At 56.3% G+C, this 15651-nt stretch overlaps 3 protein-coding genes across 5 annotated transcripts in view; 1 reads left to right on the top strand and 2 right to left on the bottom strand.

Moving 5' to 3' along the window:
- The window catches only part of LYPLA2 (lysophospholipase 2), a 5046-nt gene extending 4119 nt beyond the window's left edge, over window positions 1–927 (top strand). The window contains exon 10 of one of the 2 annotated variants that reach the window (XM_007459174.1): window positions 64–927. In XM_007459174.1, coding sequence (XP_007459236.1) covers window positions 64–114 — 51 coding nt within the window. In that variant the 3' untranslated portion in view covers window positions 115–927. The remainder of the gene's footprint in view (window positions 1–63) is intronic. The other variant, XM_007459173.1, reaches the window with a different exon arrangement.
- Window positions 928–980: 53 nt separating this feature from the next.
- Window positions 981–5557, bottom strand: GALE (UDP-galactose-4-epimerase). Its single transcript, XM_007459172.1, has 11 exons — window positions 5508–5557; window positions 3678–3898; window positions 3415–3530; window positions 3213–3326; window positions 2803–2979; window positions 2416–2529; window positions 2254–2320; window positions 2061–2146; window positions 1874–1951; window positions 1540–1654; window positions 981–1367 (listed from the first exon to the last, which is right to left on the bottom strand). The coding sequence occupies exons 2-11, from the start codon at window positions 3796–3798 to the stop codon at window positions 1309–1311; spliced, it is 1047 nt and encodes a 348-aa protein (XP_007459234.1). The 5' UTR covers window positions 3799–3898; window positions 5508–5557; the 3' UTR covers window positions 981–1308.
- A 1314-nt stretch (window positions 5558–6871) lies between these two features.
- Window positions 6872–15651, bottom strand: part of HMGCL (3-hydroxy-3-methylglutaryl-CoA lyase) — a 16904-nt gene continuing 8124 nt past the window's right edge. The window contains exons 5-9 of one of the 2 annotated variants that reach the window (XM_007459170.1): window positions 14499–14647; window positions 11900–11963; window positions 10246–10434; window positions 8842–8967; window positions 6872–7539 (exon numbers count right to left, since the gene is read on the bottom strand). In XM_007459170.1, the coding sequence (XP_007459232.1) occupies window positions 7438–7539; window positions 8842–8967; window positions 10246–10434; window positions 11900–11963; window positions 14499–14647 (630 nt within the window). In that variant the 3' untranslated portion in view covers window positions 6872–7437. The remainder of the gene's footprint in view (window positions 7540–8841; window positions 8968–10245; window positions 10435–11899; window positions 11964–14498; window positions 14648–15651) is intronic. The other variant, XM_007459171.1, reaches the window with a different exon arrangement.

The raw sequence follows: 15651 nt of genomic DNA, 5'->3' as shown, positions 1-15651 counted from the left end.
CCCGCCCTTCTCCTTCCTCCCTCCAGCCAGGAGCCTCTCACAATACCCACCCCCCACCCCCAGGAGATGGCAGCTGTGAAGGAGTTTCTTGAGAAGCTGCTGCCTCCTGTCTAACTACAGTTGCTGGCCCCCAGCGCGGTCCCCCAGCTCATGGGGGACTTGGCACGCGCGGCACCATCTTGGATCTGAGCCGGTCGAGCCCCTTTCTCACCCTCCTGGACCCTTCCTCTTCCCACAGGCCTCTGGGGTAGGCAGGCCAAGGCCTGGCTGGGCCTCCCTTCCTGACTTCAGCCACCTGGCTGTTTGCCGCAGGGGGTGGGCTGCTTTCTTATCCCATTTCCCTGGAGGGGGGGCCCCCCCTGGCAGCAGTATTGGAGGGGCTGTAGGCAGCGGGAGAAAGGGGCCCAGCCGCTGACCCACTCACTCAGGACCTCACTCACTAGCCCCACTTTGGGCCCCTCCTGTGACCTCAGGGTTTGGCCCCTGGGGCCCTCCCAGGCCCCACCTCCCACCCTCTCCCGCCAGCTGATTCTGCCCAGATAATCGTCTCTCCTGCCTCCACTCCAGCTGCTTCTCAATCATGAATGTGTCCGTAGCCCGGGCCCCCTTGCTGCTGTGGGCTCCCCTGCCCCTGTGCAGGAGTGTGGGTGATGGGGCGGAGTCCTTCGAGGGGGCCTCCCCTCAGCCATTCTGACTTGGGGGCTGGGCCCTGCCTCCCCATTACCCTCTGCCCCCGCGGGCCTGGAGCCTGCAGGGCTGGACTGAGGCTCAAGGTCTCCCCCAGCTGCCTCACCCCACGTTGTCCCCACTCTAGGGCCGGGGGGAGGTGGGGAGGAGTCGTGTCTCGTCTTCTGTCTCCATGTAGTTTTGGGTGTTTTTCTTGTTGTGTCTGGATTCCGATAAAATTAAAGAAATTGCTTCAACTCTTAGGCCTGGATGATTCTATCCAAGGGGTAGAGTGTGATCATGTGCAAGAATCTGCTCTAGTGTAAGAAAACTTTATTTTAAATACTTTGGGAAGCTCCTTCGTAGCAGTATAAATTAGTGCCTGGGAGGAGGGCGTTCTGTGTGTCTCAGGGCCCTGTTTCGCCCCACTTGCTCTTGGTGGTCCTCCTGGGTTCCTGGACCCTGTGGAATAGAGACCCCTGATACCTGGTCAGTGGTGCCTTTGGCCTCATGCCTGGTGGGCTGAGTGGGCACAGTTGGGGTCTGAGGTAGGGGAAGCTCTGAGGCCCCTGGGTTCCTCCCAGAGGCTGGAGAGCAGGCAGTTGTTTCTCTTCCTTTTCTGGTCCCTGGTAGGTAAGGGTCTCAGGCCTGTGCGCCAAAGCCTGAAGGGTTCTGCTTCTGCCAGCGCCATAGATCTTCACCTGTGATGGGGCGAGGTCTGTGCTCAGGGTCCACGCTGGAGTGCAGGGCCCACACCCACTAGGACAGCCCGGAGTAGGCAGGCCCAGACCCCCGGCGGCCCTTTTCCTAGCCCCTGACTCTCTCCCAGGGGCCAGGCCAGAACCCAGGGTCAGGGGTTGGGCTAGCACTCACACATCCTATCCAGCCCTAAGGCTGCTGACCAGCCCAGCTCCTTGAGGGCCAGGCTGGGGTTGGCATAACAGGCAGCCACATCGCCTTCCCGCCGGGCCACCACCTTGTATGGGATCTGCAAGAGAGGGGGTGGTTGTAGCTTAGCTGAGCTGGCCCTGGCCTTTATCTGCCAACTTGCTGACCAGGCCCTCAAGAAATGGAGGTCCAGAGCAGGGTCTCGCTCTCAGGCGTCAAGTCCTAAGGTAGGCTTGAGGAGACAGGGCGGTGCTGGGATGCCCGTCATGTAGGTTAGTGGGAGGGGCTGGGGGTGGGTCAGGGTGGGCTGCCAGCCTACCTTCTTCCCCGAGGCCTTCTCCATGGCCACGACCATCTGTAACACCGAATAGCCCGTGCCCGTGCCCAGGTTGTAGATCTGCCCAGAGAGGAGAACAGGGACTGTGCCGGGGGCTGGACTTACTACCCCTCTGGGCCCCATTGGTCCAGGCCTCCGTCTCCTTCCCCTCCCTCCCTTCTCTTCCTACCCGGCAGCCACACTGCTCCTTCAGCTTCCTCAAGGCCGCGATGTGGCCCTTGGCCAGATCCACGACATGGATGTAATCCCGGACGCCTGCAGAGGAGGAGGAGGTGGTGGGGCGCTGGGTGCAGTACAGTCTCTGTCCCACCGCAGTCTCCCTCCCGGCTCCCACTCCTGGCTCCTCCTGGTTCTGGGCTCACCTGTGCCATCCTCTGTGTCATAGTCGTCGCCAAAGACATTCAGTGCCTCCCGTCGTCCAATCGCCACCTGGGGTGGAGGTCAGGTTAGCTTTTCCCAGGACCCTGGCACCAGCTGTAGCCCTCAAGCCTAGGGCCACCCCCTTCCTCTCCCTTCTCCCTTACCTGGGAGACATAGGGCATGAGGTTATTGGGGATGCCCTGGGGATCCTCGCCGATGCAGCCCGAGGCGTGGGCGCCTATGGGGTTGAAATATCGCAGCAGCACTGCATTCCAGGCCTGTGGGACGCGGGTCAGACGATGGGGGTTGGGGTGCAGGCTGCGTGTCCCAGCTGAATCCAGAGCCCACCCTGCTGGTTCTCTATCCCTAGAAAGGAGCAGGGTATCGGGCCCTCCCTGCAAGTGCTGTGACTGCGTGCAAGTCACTGCTGCTTCCTGAACCCCAGCCGCCTCCTTGGTGGAGGCTAATCAGGATCCCGTCCTCAGGCTCGCGGGGGTGGGCTGTGAGGGGTCCGTGAGCGGAGCCATGGCTCAGTCAAAGGGGGCCCTCACCTTGTCTGCCTGGCACAGGTCCCGGATCATTTCCTCGATGAAGAACTTGGACTTGCCATAGGGATTGGTACAGCCACCTGTGGGGTGAGCCTCATCCAGAGGCAGGTACTGGGGGTTCCCATACACGGTGGCCGAGCTGCTAAACACCAGGTTCTTCACCCCGTGGGCCCTCATGATCTGCCCGTGGAGGGGAGGCATCAGTGGCCTTTGCCTCACACGTTATTCCTGCCCCCTTACACCTCCCAGGTGGGTGGGGCTGAGCTATGGGCTCCCATTTACAGAAGGGGAGACTGAGGCTGAGAGGCAAAGACCTGTCAAAGATGACACAGCTTGGGCTCTGCCACCGTGTTTGGCACTGCGTACCCGGCCAGGGGACCTCACAGCGTCTGTGTCCTCGCCTCATGTCTCACCTCCAGAAGCTGGATGGTTCCTGTCAGGTTAACCCTGTAATAATCCAGAGGTTTCTGCACCGACTCGCCCACAGCCTTGAGCCCAGCAAAGTGGATGACCGCCGTGAAGCTGTGCTGCAGGGTTGCAAAGCTGGGGTCAGAGGTTGCTTACAGGCCTGGCCCTTGGCTATGCCCCCCGCCTGTCTGCCTGCCAAGCACCCACCTTCTTAAAAAGACGCTGTAGGGATGCCTGGTCCAAGATGTCCATCTCCTCAAACTCCACAGAGTGGCCTGTCAGCTCCTGAACCCGCCACAAGCTCTCAGGCATGGAGCCCCCTCCTGGTTGGGCACAAAGAGGCCATCAAGGTCAGAGGAGATGGGGTGCTGGGATCCCAAGGGACTGGCCAGACACAAATCTCTTGGAGGCAGAACGCAGGGTTTCCCTTCCATCCCCTTGGGAGCCCCAGCCCCCCTCCACCTGCTCACCACGAATGGCGTTATGGAAGTTGTCGACGACCACCGGCGAATAGCCCGCCTCCAGCAGCTCCAGCACGGTGTGGCTGCCGATGTAGCCAGCCCCACCTGTTACCAGCACCTTCTCTGCCATCGCGCCTGGCCCAGGACAGAGACTCAGAGGTGGCTGAGGCTGCCTGCTTAGGGCCTCCTTCGATCTGGACTCTGGCGTCACAGGGAGGCAGTGGTGTGTCCTAGTTAATAGGGTGGGTCTGGAGTCAGCCCTGGCCCAAGACTGGATACCATCACTTTCTGGCCTTAGGCCTTGGAGACCACTTCTCTCTTGGCCTTAGTTTCCATCTCTATAACATGGAGTTTATAACTGTACAACTATCACGTGGTAGTGTGAGGGTCGGATGAGGTGATTTTAAAGGCCTGCCACATGGTACAGGTGGGGAGACTGATGGCACAAGCGCCATAACTGACCGGGGGTTGGGAAGATGGAACCCTAGGCTCCACACTGCCTTCCCCGAGGTGTGTGGGGACTGGACAGTTCTGGACAGAAGGAAACAGGGCAGCAGCATTGGGACTCCAAGAGCCCAGGAAGGGGTTCTGTCTGCTCAGACTCAGACCTTCCCAGTCCCTCTGCCATCAGTAGGTATAAACTGGCTCCTTGGTTCAGTGACTAATACCTCCTGGGGTAAGCAGCCCCCTGACTCCCTCCCACAAAGGTCAACTGGGAGGAGGCAGGAAATATAGCAGATGGCCTCAGGGTGGGGTCTTCTGCCAGGCAGGCTGAGCCCAGCTGTGGGGTTACAGCACTGCACTCCTGGAGTGGGCCCCACCCCAGGTCAGCCAGGCTGGTTCCGCCTGTGCGGATGCCACTCCCGGCTTGGAGCTAAGGATCCCGCCTAATTCTAGGTGGCACTGAACAGGGTAGTGTAGACGTGGCCTCGGCCCCAGGCTCCACTGTCAGGTGTGCACCACCACCCAGAATAAACTCTACGGGCAGAGACGGTGGAGTGGAGGAGGGGGGCGGGGGAGGAAACCCAGACACTGAGGTCTTTCATTCCGGGCGGCCTGGCCCGCAGCCGCCTTCCTCCGAGCTGCGTCAATCCTCTTCTGGGCTCATCCAGCTCGACTGAACGCCCGCTGCGTGCCAGGCTCTGTATTGGTCACTTTTGCATTATTTTCCTGAATTCCCCCAATATCCTGATGAGGCAGGTGTTATTACTGGCACTTTACAAAAAAGGATACTAAGGTCAGAGAGGTGAAGTAATTGCCTTAAGTCACAAAGCTAGTGCTGGCCGGGCTAGAATCTGGATCTCCAGGATCAAAGCCCCGCCCCTCTCCCCAAGCAGTTCGCCCCCCGCCCCCACTGTTTCCCGCTGGACTCCGCTCCTGACGCTGAAGCCGCCCCCGCCGCCTTCCCACCGAGCTCCACGCACTGTGCGGGCCCCCGGAAAGTGGTGGCGGGGGAGCTATGGGAGGCAGGAAGGCTGGTGAGGCCGGCCTCCCTCCGACTCGCAGAGTGGCCTCGGTCAGCTGTCGCCTCCTCAGTTTTCCCAGTCCGTAAAATGGAGAGGAGGGGGCGCAGGGCCGTGAGCTATCAAGTGCACTTGAGCCTCAGGCTGGGATTCGGGCGGTGGCTCGGAGGGGGCCGAACTAGGAGTGCCTCGGCCGGGAATGAATGAACCCTGGCCACCCCAGCCAAGGCAGCGGGAGCTGCGAGCAGCGAGGGTGGGTCCGCCGCGGCGGGACTCTGCCCAGAACGCAGCCCAGACCCCCGAGACTCTCCCTCGCGCCCGGCGGACCACCCGGCCCCTCGCAAATCCGCCCAGGCCCCCCATTCGCCTCCCGAGCCTGCTCCGCACCACGTACCCCGCGCTGCCTCGAACGGCGCCGCCTCCCGAGCTCCGCGCCGTCCCTTTAAGAACCGACGGCCCGCCCTGGCCCCGCCTCCTCCACGCCCCCAAGAGACGTGTCAGCGGGGAGACCGCAGTACGGGGCGCCGGGAGGACCAAGGAGGCTACGTCTTCAGGACGCCTGCGCGGCACGTCCCGCAGAGGGCGGTACCGACCCGTGCCTGGGAGGTGGGCGGAGGAAGGCACGGCACGGCCCGGAGCCGCGCCCGCGAGCCCAGGCGCCGGCGCTTGTCCCGACCACGGGAGACAGGCGCCGCGCCCCAGGAGATGGGGCTTCTCAGGGGCGCCCGGCAGCCGTCCCGCGGCGGGAGCCACAGCCAAGCGCGGGGCCGAAGACCGCGGCTCCACGCTCGCCCGCAGGTTTTCCAGTTTTCGTAGCTGCCAAACTCTTTCTTTTTAGTAACCCTGGCATGAAGCAGATGGCTGCTTGGAACAGAGGCGAGAGGAACGGCGCCGAAGGACGGGGACGGGTAGGGGTCGCCCAGAGGCTGCCGTTCTGGAAGGTCTAGTTTAAAAATCCGCCAAAGGGAACTTCCCTGTCGGTCCTGTAAGACTCCGTGCTCCCAATACAGGGGCCCCGCGGTTCGATCGGGGAACTAGATCCCGCATGCATGCTGCAACTAAGAAGTCCATATGCCGCACCTAAAGATCCCGAACGCAGCAACGAAGACCCGGCATAGATTAGATTAGATAGATAAGATGGATAGATTAGATAGGTGTTTTTTTAAAAAAAATACCGCTAAGGGAGCCCTGAAACTAAAACAGGAATTACAGCGCCAATTGCGGTCAGCCTGGAACGGTTTGCACCCTGCCTACCATAATAGTACGTTAGAAAATGGTGTTCTGTTTTTGTTTAAAATAAAGGGAGGGCTAAGGAATGATGTGTATAAAGGTATGACATACTGCATGATGAAACCCGAGCAAAGGAAGAAATGCACACGTGTGTCCCACAGCCTGAGTGCCCTGCGCCTGCCCGAGTCCAGCAAGGACGCTGACAGGCAGGAGAGGCTGAGGTCCTGACAGCTGAGTGCGCCCAGAGCTGTACCTGCCCAGGCCCAGAGGACCTTGTGCAACAGCCCAGGTCACAGAGCCACGAGCCTCAGAAACAACCTCCCCAGGGTGCTCTGGTCAGCGCTGTCATTATCATCGACCTCCCCAGTTCTCAAGAGGGGAAAGAGGGAGAAAATTCAGAGATTAATAAACTGAAGTCTGTGTTTTCCTCTTAGAGGAAATGTTGAAAAGATGCTTTATTCCCTCTCCCCTATGTACACACATCTGTACAACAGAACACTGGAATGGTTATGTCATTAAACCTTTAATTACATAAGCTGCTTTCAACAATCATGTTCAAAGTGAAGGTTTTCCAGAGGTGCTGGAGTTGGCAGGTGGCCACCACAGCTCAGCCCTCACCCCTTCGCCAAATGCCCTCTGCCAGCTGAGGGAAAAACTCCCTGCCCCTCTGCCCTACAAAGTCAGCGAGCAATGGCCCCAAGGATATGGCAGCATCAAGCTGTGTAGAGTGGCCAACTGGCAGGATTCACCCAGAGGTGAGACTTGAGGATCAACCCAAGTCAGAGAATTGGGTTCCCAAGTGCCCTTAGGCATCCAACTCCTGGGCCTTTGGGTCCATGGTGAAGGGAGACCTCCAGCTGCCCAAGCCTCTTACTCATACTCAGGTCAGGCAGGGAGGGCCTGAGGCCAGGCAACTCCAGTCCACTTCCTTTCCGCCAGGAGAGACCTAGGTGCAGAGCTGGCAGTGAGGGGCCTACTCCTGTTGATTTCATTCCCATTTCCACATGCCCATCTGTGAGTCATCCACACATGTCCCTATTCCCGCACAGTCCCCAGGGCTTTGTGGGGCAAGGGGCTCACAGTTTACAGGTAGCCTGAGCCACTTTGGAGCTGGTTCTTCTGTTCAGGGCTTGACAGATAAAGGCCCCAGCTTCCAGGAGCTTCTGGAGGTTCACACCCTTAGGGAAACAAGTTAGAGGATGCAGTAAGTCACGACATGACCTCAACACCCAGGGAAACACCAGACTGGACAGAAAACTGTGTAAGGGTGAAGACAACTGGGCCCTTGTTCCTCTGACGACGGGATACCAGTTGCCTGTGAGGTGGTGTCCTCGTGGCATGTGGGGTTCCCCTCTGACCGCCCTCAATGTGTGAAATGGTTTGTAGTGCCGCCACCAGGGAAGGGAGCTCAGTAGTCTTGTGTGGTTCTCCAACTCCAGAGTCTAGCACAGGCCTGGCCCACAGTGGTCAAACACTGAATACTGAAGTAAGGACCGTGAGGCAGAGAGAAACAGGAGTAAAAACACCAACTAAGGGCTTCCCTGGTGGCACAGTGGATAAAAATCTGCCTGCCGGTGCAGGGGACACAGGTTTGATCCCTGGTCTGGGAAGATCCCACATGCCACGGAGTAACTAAGCCTGTGTGCCACAGCTACTGAGCCTGCGCTCTAGAGCCCGTGCTCTGCTACAAGTGAAGCCACCGCAACGAGAAGCCCACGCACTGCAACGAAGAGTAGCCTCCTCTGTCCACAACTAGAGAAACCCAGCACGTAACCCAATGCAGCCAAAAATGAATAAATAAGTGAAAATTTAAAAAAATTAAAAAAAACACCAACTAAAGGGCCACACTGAAAACCTCTTGATAACAATAGCTCCTATTTACTGATGCGTACTATCTGCTTAGCTCTGGGCCAAGCATTCCACATTTTCTTATCCTCATAATGACTCTGTGAGATAGGGGCTGTTATTATTCCCATTTCCTAGGCCCAGAGCTGTGAAGTAATGTGTCAGGTCACACAGCCTGTGAGTGACAGGACTAGGTTTTAAACCCAGTTCTGTCTAATCCAAAAGCACAGATGCTTCCAACCCACGCTGAGGGCCCTTTACTGACTCCGGCAGAGCCCTGGGGGGCTAATTCTACTGCCCTCATTTTTCAGAGAACAAAACAAAGGTCCAGAGGAAACTGACTCGCTTCAGGTCATGGCTTTACTCTTTCAGGGCTCTCTCCCCACCCCCCCGTGCCCCCTCAGACTGAACCGTCAGACTCACACTGAGGGCCTGCCTCCTCGTGGCCTCTATCTGCCACGCTCTGTTATCCCAAAACATATGACAGAATGGCCCTGATCCCTTGGCACCCTTCTCTTAACTGCACCAGCACCACCACAGAAACCCTGAAGAATCCCAGTAGCTTCTGTCCTCCGGCTTCAGGCAGAGCTCTGGTCAGTTCAGGGCTGTCGCCACTGGGAGGCAGGTGGCATTACCGTATGAACGCCCAAGCCGGCCAGCATGTAGACCAGGTCCTCGGTGGCCAAGTTTCCCGATGCTCCGTGTGCATAGGGACAGCCTCCAAGTCCCGCCACAGAAGAGTCCACGACACTCACTCCCATCTGCAAACAAGGATGGTGAAACATGGCTGTCACCGTGGGGACCAGAGCCAACAAAGCCGGTTCTTGTAAACCTACCATCTGCTGCCTGAAATTCTTTGGCTTATGATTCAGTCAACGTGAAAATCCCACTGAAAGAAACTGTTCCTCTTTGTAGTTCCTAAAACAGTGTGAGTCTTTTATGCTACACTGTTTCCTCTGCCAGGAATATCCACCCTCCTTCCTTTCATGGTCGACTCACCTTCTCCTTCTCAGCCTAAAAGCCACCTCCTCAGAGGGGCCCTTCCCGATCACTGACCTAAACTAACCCCCTCCCTCACCCCACGTCAAGCCTCTAACCCCACGGAGGCCTATCCCATTTCCCTAGGTCAGTCGCTCCCACTTTCCTAAGATGACTGTTTCACTTTCTCCTCTCTCCTTAAACCTCAACTCTGAGAAAACAGACCCAGAAGGTAATAGAATCATCTGGCTTAAAGACATGAGCCTCAAGGAGGTAACATGAGAACTAAAAAGAGGGGAAAAAATGAGGTGGCCCCGGATTGCTCTGGCTAACCTAAAGACAACCGGCTAGACTCAGACTCTATCACTACAGCAGGGCGGCCTGTGGTCAGACACGCGGAAATTTCCGTCTAAGGGGCTGCTGGGCCATGGGACCCTCATTCTGGGCCAGCCCGCAAGAAGCAAGCCTCAAAAGAAACCCATTCTGAGGTCTTAGTCCAATCTTTGGGGAACAGCATTAAAAGTTCTCCCTCTGAGTGACCTCTGCCTCCCTCCCTCCTTCCTGCCCGCTCTCGCTACACACAGGCACACGCACGCGCACTCACAGCCCTGTGTGCTAGGGCGGGGCCGGGGCACCTGAGTCCTCCCTGACCCCACCTTAGTCTTACAATGCAGTGCTGCCTGGTCACCTTTCGCTTCCCTTTTTCAACTGCTTAACTTTGTCGTGTCCTTCAGGCCTCCCCTGGCGAATCCTCCCTGACCTCCCCAGCTGGGACTGGGGCCTTGCCGAGCCCCAGGCTTCCTCCCTGCGTGGCATCTGTCACAATGTGTTAGGATTATCACCTGATTCTCGACTGTCTCTCCTAACAGACAGATGCAGGCACTTTCAGGGCAGGGTCACACGTCTGTGTCCGCCATGGCCAGCCCGCGGCCTGGCACACAGGTGTGGGCCTTCAGCACAGTGAGCGCTTGCGGAAAGAATAAATGACACATAGCTGTCCTGCCACCGTACCCTTTGGGAGAATGGACATGTGCCTCTATTCTGGGACATGCCCTGATTACCTGCAGGGCCATCAAGGTGTTGGCCAGGGCCTGGCCATAGGTGTCATGGCAGTGGACAGCCAGGGCAGCCACTGGCACCTCATGCATGACAGCAGACAGCATATCCTTCATGGTCCCAGGGGTGCCCACGCCAATGGTGTCCCCCAGAGAGATCTCATAGCAGCCCACTGAGTACATCTTCTTGGCGACCTGGGGAAACAAGCAGGCACTTGGAGGACCCCAGATTCCTCAAGCCAGGGGTCCTTAGCCTAGGCAGAACACCTCCACGTGTGAGACACTAAATTCCTATCAGACCACAGACTCCTTACAACTTTATGAGTGGGAATGACGATCCTCCTTCTACTCGTCAGGAGACTGGGACGTAAGGAGCAGAGCTGGCCCCTGGGTGCGGGCCCTGGGGCCCCAACCCCTGTGCTTTCCTCCTGCACGTGCCTGAAACTCCATCCAGTCCTCCACTTAACCACCTTCACACACTGTGTCAGACCCAGGGACCAGAATCAGTAGAATTGATTCCTTTCGTGTAGCTCTATCCTTGGTAGGAAGATGTGTGAAATCATGGGTCTGGGGTGCTAGTTATATATTTTTAAGAGAAGTACATAACTATTAAAATTTTTAGAAGCGCATTTGTCAACCCCTAAAATCACTGCAAAACCAGAGCAGTATATGCCCCACCTGAGGAGACGCTGCTCCACACTGCTGTGCTGGAGAAGGGGGAAGGAAGGCAGAGGTGGGGTCAGGGACGTGGTGATACTCAACGGTGGTCTGATGGATAAAGAAATCGGTGAGCCCCCTCCACGACTGCCCATGTGGGCAGAATGACAAGGAGCCATGGCAGCCAGTGGGCAGCAGAGGGCGCAGCAGAAGCGGCAGGCTTGGGAGTGACGTGATGCTGAAGTAAACTCCCAGTTCCGCTGCTCACTAGCTATGGGACGTTGGCAACGGACCTAACTTTCCTGAGCTTCAATTTCTGCTTCTGAAAAACAGTGACGAGCCTTTGCAGGGATACAGGGAGGACTGGCGGCAACAGGAGGCTGAGATTCTGGACGACAGCAGCCACTCTCAATAAGCAGTTGCTACTGTTACCAATGCTCATTTCCGGGTGCTACCTGGTGTGTGGGAAGAGCAAGAGGACTTTAGAGGTAAGCAGATGGGGGTTGAGACCTGGTTTCACCATTTGCAACCTGCATGGCAAGTTAGTCTGTTTCCTCAACTGTAAAATGGAATAACAATAACACCAAATTTGCTGGGTGCTTTTGAGGACAAAATGACATAAGTTCTTGGGCTGTTCAAGTTCATTTCCCGCCCTGTGTTATTCTCAGAGGATGTCAATGGCCTCTCCAACCACTACAAGGAACCCCTCTGCAGAGGATTCTCACCTCACATCATCTGTCCACTGACCAGACTGGAAACTGAGTCAGGGGCTTTCACCCTGGGGTAGAGGGCAGGGGCTTCGGAGACTCCATGCCAGGCTAGGAGGTGGCCCTCCAGGGGTGAGCGCAGGGCTGTGCTCTCAGAGGGGCTTAATGAAGGAGCTGGGCAAACAAATGAAATCGGTGACCCACCGTGAAAGTGTGGCGAGAGCAACCTACGCACTCAGGGGCAGGCACGGGAGCCAACCCTCACGAAATCCACCCCCCAACCCCACCCCACGCACCTCAGCTACTTTAGCCGGGGAGATCTTCCCTTCGTAGGGGCATCCAAGCACACAGGAGACGTACCTGTGGGAAAACAGGGAGGATTGGTGTCAATGCCCCCGGGCTCTTTGGCCAGCAGAGCTGGGGCAGGGTGGCTGCTTGACACACATCCCTGGTTAGCCTGCACCCAAACCTGAAGCCGGGCAGGAGGCCAAGGGCCTGGCTGAGAGGCTAACTCAATGCCGGCGAGCGGGCGAAGGCAGTGCTGCTCAGTGCCAGGAGCGGGCAGTGCAGCGCCACAGCAGGGAGGGGAAGAAACTAACAGGCCTGTAGTTCAGGAAGCAGGCGACACACAGAGAGGCAGCCAGAGACCAACCAAGGGGGAGGAGAAGCTAAAGAGGGCAATATGGGCAGCCAGCGGAGCCGCACGGAGTGGGGCCACGCTCGGGAGAGGACCAAGGACGGGTGAAGGCAAAGCGGGAACGAAAAAGCGGGGCCAGCCAAGGGCCAAGGGATCGGCTGCTCCGGTTGAGTGGCCAGAGGGTTCAAACACTCATTTATTCAACTGATATATACCGAGCTGCCCACAGTGTGCCAGGCACTGGGGAAGTGCAGTAAGCAAGACTGAAAGTATCCCCACCGCCACGGAGCTTAAGGTTTCAGGTAGGGAGACAGTGATAAAAGAGTGATCTAGGGCTTCCCTGGTGGCGCGGCGGTTGAGAGTCCGCCTGCCGATGCAGGGGACGCGGGTTCGTGCCCCGGTCCGGGAGGATCCCGCGTGCCGCGGAGCGGCTGGGCCCCTGAGCCATGGCCGCTGAGCCTGTGCGTCCGGAGCCTGTGCTCCGCCGTGGGAGAGGCCACAGCAGTGAGAGGCCCGCGTACAGCAAACAAACAAACAAACAAAAAGTGATCTAATAAGGGAAGGACATAATCTCAGAAAGTGACATGCTATGAAGGAAAGACAAGGGAAGTGTGACAGGAGCAAACAGAGGAGGCCAACAACAGTAGGATGGCCCAGGAAGACCTCTGTGAGGACGCGAAGCTGGAGCTGAGATGCGGGGAGAGCCGTGTTCCAGGCAGAGAGAAGAGCCAGCGTAGAGTCCCTGAGACCGAAGAGTAGGTGTGTTCAAGACACAGAACACAGGACAAAACAGCTGAGGTGTGGGCAGCAGGGGGCAAAGAAGTGCAACATGGGGTTGGAGAGGAGGCCGCCAGCCTGATCACGGGGTCTTGCGAGTTACGGTGAGGAGTCTGGATCTCGGGTGTAGCCAGCTTCTATGTCCACCCACCCCACTCAGGCTGAGGCTCCAATAAAACCTTTTAGAGTCTTACAAAGTACTCTGCATATTATGAGGCGTAATAAATGTCCGCTGGATAAATACATTTCAGACTCAAACATCTCAAGTGTATTTTTCCATCTTAATCCTTCTTCTTACTCTCCAATCACTGCTGAGCACAGAAAAGCTAAAGGAATACTGAGGAAAGAGCACAGGCTTGGGAGTCAGGAAGACCTGACATGCCCTTGTTTCCCCATCCATCTATCCGCCTGTCGGTTCCTAAGCACCTACTATGTGCTAGGCCCAGAGCTGGGAGAGGGAGTACAGCAGGGACTGAGGTGGGCTCTGCCCTCACGGAGAGCAGAGTCTAGTGGGGGATGGGAGGCAGAGGAGAATTTAACAAGCAGGTAAGTGCTTTGTTAGAGGATGTTCAGGGGACTCTGGGAGCCCAGAGGAGGGACACCAACTCCACCTAAGGGAAGAGAAAGCTTCGTGGAGAAACTGGCATCCATGAGAGGACCTGAAGATGAGCAGGAGTTAGCCCTGACAAGTAGGAGGTAGAAGGAAGAGTGTCCTGAGTCTACAGAAAGCACGTGCAAAGCCCCAGAGGCAGGAGAGAACTGGGCCACGTGACAAATGGAAAGAAATTTCAGCTGGCTGGAATGCAGTGTGCTGAGGAAGCAGGGCCAGAAGAGGGATGTGAGCAACGAGGCTGCAGAGTGACAGGGGCTGAAAAACGCAGGGGCTTGTAAACCATGTTGAAAAGTCTGGAGTTGATGAGTCACTGACAGGTTTTTAACCAGGGAGTGATGTGATCAGATGTGTACTTCTGAGACAGCATTCTGGCTGCAGTTTGTTGTGTGACCTTACAGCAGACTCTTCATCCTTCCTGAGCCTGTTCTGTCATCTGGAAGTGGGGACAGAGGCCTCCTTGCTGGGCAATTGTGAGGCTACAATTAGATAATACATGGGCAACGCCTGTCACTACTGCTATTAAAGATGTGACGTCGGAGACATCTTAGAGGCCGAGGGGATTCCTCAGGGATGTGTGAAGAGTTGGTGGTGGAGCCAGGATTAAACTGACCTCCACAAACCCTGTTTAGTGTCTGTCCTGCTAGATTCCTCTGGTGAACTGACCCAAAAATGAGGTTTGGAGAAAGCACTTGCCAGGATTTCTTCTGACCAAATTTACTTGGGAAAAGATGTCTGGGTGTGGAGCTTGGGCTGCCTGCACCCAGGATAAGGAGTCTGTGAGGGATGGTCGCTGGAGTTAGAGCCTGGCCCTATTCCAGAATGGTACTGAGGAAATAAAGAGAGGCAGTACCAATGTGGTCAGACTCACCCCCGCACAGGGATACTGGCTGCCCGAGCTGCCTTCAAGATTTCGTCAAACCGCTGCACACTCTCATCTATGGAGCAGTTGATGTTCTTCTTGCTGAAGAGCTCGGAGGCAGCTCCAAAGACAGCCACTTCCTTGGCTCCAGCAGCAACCTGCCAACAGCCAGGTGAATTCCTTTCAGCATTTTTCTCTTCAAGGAATACCCACACAGAGTGGCAAAAACCTCTGTCTAATGGTGAATTTTATGATATATGAATATTATAAGTTGATTTGTGTCCTTCCCAAAGACATGTTGAAATGCTGACCCCCAGTACCTCAGAACATGACTTGTTTGGCAATAGGGTCACTGTAGATGTAATTAGCTAAGATGAAGTCATATTAGTCCCTCTTCCCTTATACGATTGCGCCCATGTGAAGACAGACACAGAGGAAAGGCCAGCGAAGGTGGAAGCAGATACCGGAGTGACGCACCTAAAAGCGGAGGAACACTTAGGATTGCCAATCATCATCAGAAACTAGGAGAGAGGCGTGGAAAGATTCTCTCTCGGAGACCTCAGAGGAACCAACCTGGGCTTCCCTGGTGGCACAGTGGTTAAGAATCTGCCTGCCAATGCAGGGGACACGGGCTCGAGCCCTGGTCCGGGAAGATCCCACATGCCACGGAGCAACTAAGCCCGTGAGCCACAACTACTGAGCCCACACACCTAGAGCCCATGAGCCAAAACTACTGAGCCCATACGCCACAACTACTGAGCCCCCATGCCTAGAGCCCATGGTCTGCAACAAGAGAAGCCACCATAATGAGAAGCCCGCGCACCGGAACGGAGAGTAGCCCCTGCTCGCCGCAACTAGAGAAAGCCCATGCACAGCAACAAAGACACAACGCAACCAAAAATAAATACATAAATAAATATATATATAAAAAAAAAAGAAGGAACCAACCCTACTGACACCTTGATTTAGGACTTCTAGCCTCCAGAACTGTGAGAGAATACATTTCTATTGTTTTAAGCCACCTAGTTTTTTCATATTTTATAATGGCAGCCCTAGGAAATTAATACAGTGAGTTATATCTCAATAAAAAAGAAGGCTTGGCCTTCCCCAAGGACCAACACTGCTGCTGCAGTCACCACCCTGGAAGTCACTCTTTTTTTTT

This window comes from Lipotes vexillifer, unplaced genomic scaffold (assembly GCF_000442215.2).
Source record: "Lipotes vexillifer unplaced genomic scaffold, Lipotes_vexillifer_v1.1 scaffold496, whole genome shotgun sequence".
Lineage (NCBI taxonomy): Eukaryota > Metazoa > Chordata > Mammalia > Artiodactyla > Lipotidae > Lipotes > Lipotes vexillifer.
The sequence above is the reverse complement of the archived record's forward strand: the minus strand, read 5'-3'. Positions and strand labels throughout refer to the sequence as shown.